Here is a 7,317-nt window from a genome sequence, read left to right as displayed (position 1 = left end):
CCTCCCACTCCTGCAAACGCTCGCAAAGAGCACCCCTGAAGGCAGCAGCAGCAGCAGCAGCAACAGCAGCAGCAACAGCAGCAGCAGCAGTTATCTCTCACGCTACTCCCCCCTGAGGGCGCCAGCAACAGCAGCAACAGAAGCAGCCCCCAAGGCAACCAGACCCCTTGAGGACGCCAGCAGCAGCAGCAGCAGCAGCAGCAGCAGCAGCAGCAGCAAGAGGTATGTTTACTGCTATGGCTTGCTTGCCTGTGCAGCCAATACTCCCCCAGCTCAGAGGGGCAGCCCCTAAAGAGAGAATCAGCAAGGAGACAGTTTGAAGATTGATGCTGTCCCTGCTCTGTGAGGCTCCTCCAGGAGACAGTCTCCTTTGCAAGTTTAAACAGAGACACGTCGCGCTCGAGGTCCTGAGTGCGCGCAGCAGAAGCAACACCAGCAACAGCAGCAGCAGCGTCAACAGCAGCAGCAGCGTCAACAGCAGCAGCAGCAGCAGCAAACAGCAATAGCAGGGATAGCAGACAAGGCCCTCCCTGGCGCCAGCCTATTGGTCTCCTCCTACACTGCACCTTTGTCTTTCTGCAACAGTTGCTGCTGCTGTTGCAGCTGCTGCTGTTGCAGCTGCTGCTGTTGCAGCTGCTGCAGCTGCAGCAACAAGAGGCTCACCGCCAGGCGCGCAGCAAGCGAAGGAGACAGAGGACGGCGAGAAGCGCAGCCATCAGATGGAGACACCCCATTCATCGAAGTCTTTATGCTGCAGTCTCCTCCGCTGCAGGGGCCCCATGGGGCCCCAGGTGAATCCGCAAGGCCCGGAAGTGTCTCCTCCTGTGCATGCTGCTGCTGCATCTGCTGCTGCTGATGCTGCAAAACCTGCTGCATCTCCTGCTGCTGTACAGGCTGCTCCTGCTGCTCCCCTTGCTGATTCCTCTGCTGCTGCTGCATCTGCTGCTGCTGCTCCTGTTGGTGCATCTGCTGCTTGTGCTGCTGCTGCACGTTCTGGTGAGGCTCCTGCTGCTGCTCCTGCTGCAACTGCTGCTGCTGCAGGTCCCCTGTGGTCATAGGGGTCTCCTGCCTGTCTCCGTGTGTACAGCCGTCTGCTGCTGACTGCGGCGTCTCTCCGGTGTCTCCTTTTGGCTGCGCTGTGGGGCTTTGGGGTCTGTGCTGCTGCTGTGTGGGGCTGTCCAGCTGCTCCGCAGCACCAGCATCAGCAGCAGCTGCTGCAGCACCAGTTGCAGAATCAGTAGCTGCTGCTTCTGTCTCAGACGGAGAAACGCACTGGAGAGGTAAGGAGACAGTCTCCTCCTGCGGATGCTGCTGCTGCTGCGTTTTTGGCTGGGTCTCTACTTGCTGCTGTTGCTGCCGCGTTTCCCTTTTCTTGCTGCTGCTGCAATAGGCAGGAGACTCTGGAGGCAACACATACAGCGGAAGGCCTGAGGTGTACATGGAGCTTTGGGGTGTATGTGCAGCTTTGCTGTTCAAGAGAATGCCCCCTTTACAAGGCCCGGCCTCGCCTGCTGCTGCGCTGCTGCTGCTGCTGTCTCCTGCAGCAGCAGGCTTCCGTTCAGCGCAAGGCAACTGCTGCTGTTCTTGCAGCGGCTGCTGGAGCTGCTGCCCCTGCTGCTCTTGCAGCGGCTGCTGCTGCTGGAGCTGGTGCTGCTGCTCTTGCAGCTGCTGCAGGAGCTGCTGCTGCTCCTCTTCCAGCTGCTGCTGGAACTGCTGCTGCTGGAGCTGCTGCTGCTCCTCTTCCAGCTGCTGCTGGAGCTGCTGCTGCTGGAACTGCTGCTGCTCCTCTTGCAGCTGCTGCTGGAGTTGCTGTTGCTGGAGCTGCTGTTGCTCCTCTTGCAGCTGCTGCTGAAGCTGCTGCTGCTGGTGCTCTTTCTCCCCCTCTTGCAGCGTCTGCTGGAGCTGATGTTGCTGCTGACTCTGGATCTGCTGGTGGACCCACTGCTGCTGTTGCTGCTGTTGCTGCTGTTGCTGCTGTTGCTGCTGTTGCTGCTGCTGCTGCTGCTGCTGCGCCGCTGCAGTGTGTGTTTGCGGGATGCGCTGGTGCAAGAATAAAGTTTGCTGGAGGGTGGTGAGGCCTTTGAGGCCCAGCCGTTTATAAAGAGCAACAAGTACTTGATACCGTCTCTGTTCGTAGAGATCAGGAGAAGCAGCAGAAGCAGCAGCAAGTGCATGCATAAGATTGGGTGTGGGGCCCCCCCTTTGCGAACGCATGCAAGGCGGTGGGGCCCCCTCTGCATGCGCTCGGGGCCCTTGGGGCTTCTGCTCGCCCCACAACAACGCTGCATGCGCCGAAACTGCAGCAGCTTCTTCCAGGCCCTTTGCAACCCCAAAGGAGACACCAAAACCTCTGTGCTCCAGCGGCTGGGTAAGCGAAGGCCCCTGGCCTGCTGCTGCTGCTGCTGCTGCTGCTGATGCTGTCCCAGCTTCGCCCCAGCCTCCCGACAGACTGCTGCTACTGTTGCTGCTGCTGCTGTTGCTAGGGCTGTTGCTTCCTGCTGCGTTAGTATGTCTTGAGGCATCCGAGGGTATGTCTACAGAGGACCGGGAAGTGTACGAGTTATTTTGTGTGTCTCCATGCCTGGGGGAGCGCAACAGCGCTGCTGCTTTTGCTGCTGCTGCTACAGTAGCAGCAGCTCCCTGCGTGTGCAGGTTTGGTGCTGCAGCACGTTGTGGGGCGAAGGGTAATAACAGAGGGCGCACAGGAGACAGCCAGAGAGCAGAGAAGAACCCCTGACCCTTTCTTTGGGGATCTGTTTGCTGCAGCTTATGCAGCTCCCTAGGCAATCCGTGGGGGTAGCAAGGAAAGGAGACAGACACCTCAGGTGCAGCATTAAGGGCGAGTAAAGCAGCAGCCCAGCGCCCGCATGCAATCTCCATACGAGATAGAGACAGCCAATAGCGGGGGACTGTGGGGCAGAGCTCAACAGCAAATGCTGCAGCACGAAGAGCTTGCTGCAGCAACCCTCCTCGTAGAAGCAGCTCCGCCAGCTGACGCAGCAAACAAGCCTCCTCAGGGTAGACAAGGAGGCACCTCAGCAACGAAGATAGAGAGGCCCCTAAGAGCCCTCGGCGAGCATATGCACGAGATATATGCAGCCCCATTAGAGGGCAGCTACCCTGAAAAGAAGCAAGTGTCTCTACACAAGGCAGCAAGCTAGGAGACTGCAGCAGAAGCCCAGCTAATACTTCACACAAAGCATTTGTCCCCCTCCCAGTAGAAGGTAGCAGCCCCAATAGGTCTCCTTCTGCTGCATGCTTTTCAAAAAGGTCTAAGAAGACTGCACGAGAAGCATCAAACCCTCCAGAAGGATTGGGGGCCCCCAGGGGGCCCCTCACCAACCGGAGACAAGGGACATGTGGAGGCAGCTGCGTCCGCAGCAGAGCGCATAGTGCAGCAGCACCCCAAGCAGCAGCAGACACATGAATATCTCCTTCTTCTTCTCCTGTTGCATGCAGCAGCTTCACTTGTAGCTTCCAAGGCGCCCACCCTCGACAAGACAGCTCAATACGGAGGTCTTGCTGATGCAGCGCATTATACGTACAGTAGATACACCGCGTTACCTTCCAGCCTCGCCGAAACCATCTGCACCGTGCAGACACCCCACACAGTCCGAATGAGGTGTATAGGCAGCTCCGGGGCCCCACACCACCACAACACCCCTGCTGTGCATACACCCGAAGCAGTAACGCAAAACCCTAGGGAGCTGCTAGAGCACAGATAAGAGCAACAAACAAAAGCACCCTCCTCTTCTTCTGGGGCTGGTGGCAGACATTAACATGTGCATGCGCTGCAAATGCATGCACACCAGAGCTCCCCATACACCTGAACGTAACTGAACATCGAGCTGCAGAGAGGTGCAGCCCCGTACCGCCTAAATCTGCACCGAGAGGTCCCGGGATCGATTCCCGGCATTCGCCTCCTCACTCATTAATACTATTTATTTAATTACTGTATATTTATATATATTATACATAATAATATAATTATTGTATTGTACGATGCTATATATTCTCATACTATAAAGTGTATTATATTATAGAATATATTATATAATATTATAGTATATCATATTATATTATATCATAGTATATTATAATTATATTATATTGTATTATCGTGTTATTATATTATATTATTATATTATATTATATATAATAATTATATTATATTACATCATATCACATTACATTATATTATATTACATATATAATAATATAATTATTACATTATAATAACGCACCCAGTCGGCTGCTCCTGGCTACGCAGCAACTGACAGAGATAAGCAGCTACAGGCGCAGGCTGGGAGACGTCGATCCCCACTACGAAGCTGCAGATACACCCCAGCAATGCACAGAGCAGCAAATACAACAGCAGCAGCAACAAATGCTACAGCAGCAACGCTCTCTCCGCCGGCGACTACTAATAAAACCCCAAACCCCCGCAGCAAGGTAACAAGCCCCAAACAACCCAGACACCGAAAGCATGCATGCATGCATCAGCTAAGGTGGCCCCCAGCAGCTTGTAGGGGGCCCCCATCAGCGCTTAAAGGCCCCCCCAGCAGCTTGTAGGGGGCCCCAGTACCCTATGGGGGCCCACAGCAGCTTGTAGGGGGCCCCACTAGCCTATGGGGGCCCCCGATTACGAGTGAAGTGCGTATATATCTTTCGAGGTGCTGCGCACTGGCAGAATGATACTTCTTCGCTATCTTCAACAGCGGAGTCTGCCTGAGAAAATAGCTGAGACAGCCTCCAGGCTTGGGGTATTTTATAAATGCAGCAGAGATCAGGGGGCCCCAAGCCCTCCAGCTCCCCTGAGTAGAAGACATCAAACACACAAGAAGCAGCACCATTCAAGAGCTAGAAACAGCAGCAGAAGTTGCTGCTGCTGCTGTTTGCTAGCGCTGCTGCAGAACCAGCAGCAATAGCAACGCGAGCAGATGTAGCTGCAGCAGGTGCTGCTGTTGCTGTTGCCGCTGCAGAACCAACAGCAATAGCCACGCGAGCAGAAGCAGCTAAAGCAGCGGCAGCTGCAGCAGCTGCAGCGACAGCAGCAGCAGCAAGAACAACGGAAGCTACAGCAGCAACACCAAACGCATGCCTTTTAATAAAGCGGAGGTGCGAGCGCTCAAGAGGCTCCCCTTGGGATCGACGATCTCCCGGCAGTCTGCAGTTGAGGGCCACATGACCTCGAGGGCCCCCTTTATTCAGCAGCAGCAGCAGCTGCTGCTGCCGCTGTTGCTACTGCTGCTCTTGTTGCTGCTGCTGCCCTTGTTGCTGGTTCTACCGCTGTTGCTGCTGCTGCCTTTGCTGCTGGTTCTACCGCTGTTGCTGCTGCTGCTGCTCCTGCTGCTGCTGCTGCACTAACAACAGCCGAACAAGTGACAGCAGCAGACTGAGTCTACAGATAAACCATCTGGGGTTCTTACACCCCGCCCCCCGCCCCCAAGATCAGGAAGCCTTTATATATTGTTAAAGACACGAATTGTTTTCATATGAAAAGAGACTATGCGCTGCTGCTGCATGCGCATGCGACGGTGCTGCGCTCTAGGGTAAGAAGGAGGCCCTTGAGCACATCTGTACCCTGGGGGGCCCCCTGGGGCCCCGCCACCGGAGGCCGCAGATGGAAGAGAAAGCTTAGCAGCTTCAAAACGCAATGGGGATGCTGCAGGGATAAAAGCAGCAGCAGCAACAACAGCAGCAGCAGCAGCAACAGCAGCAGCAGCAGCAACAGCAGCAGCAGCGAGGAGATCCACACAATTTCAAAACAAACGAGACAGACCAGCGGAGCTCTAGCTAGCGGGTGAGACAGCTCTATAGAACATCAAAAGAAGCAAAGAAGCAGCAACAAATAAAATAAAATTAAAAATATAACTCAATTATAAACAAATAATAACAAAGACAGAACAATTTATAAGAACTCCTCGCCAGACATAGACCGGTAGCAGGCCAGGGGGCCCCCCTGCTGTCCCCAGCGAGCTGGGGGCCCCCTATGTATGGGGGCCCCCCAGTAAAGATCTTTTCCTTGTATTGTTGCTACATATAACAATAAAATAAATACTCGTATAGATTATTTATTAAAATAGAGTAGAAGGCGAGCATAAACGGCTTACTATTACTTCCTGCTCTTTCTTTAAATCCCCCGTTGTACCAAAGCCTCTGTTAAATGCTGCTCTAGGGAGACAAGCTGCTGCTTCTCATGTTATTATTAGTATTTCTGCTTTCTTATTAAAGGATATATGAAGGTCCTAGACTCTCTGATGTCTTCCCCTTCTCTCCTCCTGCGGCAATAAGGCTAATGCTGATGCGCATCTATTATATAATGTGTTTATATATATATATATATATATATATATATAACTGCGAATTCAAAGTGCATTCTAAGTACATTCGCTGGCGAGGAGATTCTTTTTTCTTCCTTTCTGTTCATCAGTGCTCTAGTGCCTCCCTAGGGTTTGTCTAGGGCCTCCCTTTCTGTCTTTAGAACCAGTCCTTCGCTTCTTAGCTGCAGGTACTCGCGCTGTGCACCATGCAGTTGCAGCTGCATATATCTTTGTCTTTCTTCGCTTTCCTTCGGTCTTTCGTTAGATATCTCGTGTTCAATACTCCCCAGCACATATATGCAACGTGGGTGTAAGCTCCGTTTAGCAAGTTCATAGGTAGTAGACTCTGTTATCCTCAAATTCAGTTGCTTATGGCAGAGGAAGACTACGAAGATTTACACTTATACAAATTAATTAGTCATGCCTCCATCTGAGGAGTGGCGCAGGGAATATATATATATGTATATATATATATATATATATATACCGAAGTGTTCTTCTTGATATCAATGACAGTGGAGCCCATATTTGAGCCAGTTTAATACACGAATTATTTGGTAATGTCGAGGTAAGCCCGTGCCTGAAAGTTTTGCCGTAGTATCTTCAGATAACGAAGTCGATGCAAGCGGCACAGAGCGCATTATCGAGAAGCGCAGGCAGTTCTTTCAGCCTTGACTGAGCTCAAGAGAAACAATTCTTTATTGTTCGGGTTTTATGTTTAATTGCAAGGCTTCTTAGCCCGAATATCCGTTATGTTTTAGAATAGCTGCCTTACGAGACAAAAAACAAAGAAGTACCTAACAGGCTTAAGTGCACTACAAAAGGAACGCCGGGAGATTGCAGCAGCGACAATGTTGATGATACCCTTGGCAGATTTAATCGTGAAACTGTGCTGCATGGGCCGCCGAATCCATTGAAGAATTCTTTTGATATCGAAGTCTTGAAAAGTTTTCGTTAGCTATCTCCGTGATGAATGATATGACCAGTTCCAGCA

At 52.3% G+C, this 7,317-nt stretch overlaps 1 protein-coding gene across 1 annotated transcript; it reads right to left on the bottom strand.

Moving 5' to 3' along the window:
• Positions 1-555: 555 nt before the first annotated feature.
• EAH_00021310 (Bud site selection-related protein, related) lies at positions 556-5,186 on the bottom strand (the record flags this gene model as incomplete). The annotated part of the gene is made up of 4 exons (XM_013397069.1): positions 556-3,586; positions 4,245-4,331; positions 4,685-4,814; positions 5,096-5,186. The coding sequence occupies 4 exons, from the start codon at positions 5,184-5,186 to the stop codon at positions 556-558; spliced, it is 3,339 nt and encodes a 1,112-aa protein (XP_013252523.1).
• Between the last annotated feature and the right edge of the window lie 2,131 nt (positions 5,187-7,317).

The sequence above is a fragment of the Eimeria acervulina genome, genomic scaffold (genome assembly GCF_000499425.1).
Source record: "Eimeria acervulina Houghton genomic scaffold, Eah_scaff152, whole genome shotgun sequence".
Classification (NCBI taxonomy): domain Eukaryota; phylum Apicomplexa; class Conoidasida; order Eucoccidiorida; family Eimeriidae; genus Eimeria; species Eimeria acervulina.
Note: the sequence above shows the minus strand (reverse complement) of the source record. Positions and strands in the feature narration are given on the sequence as shown.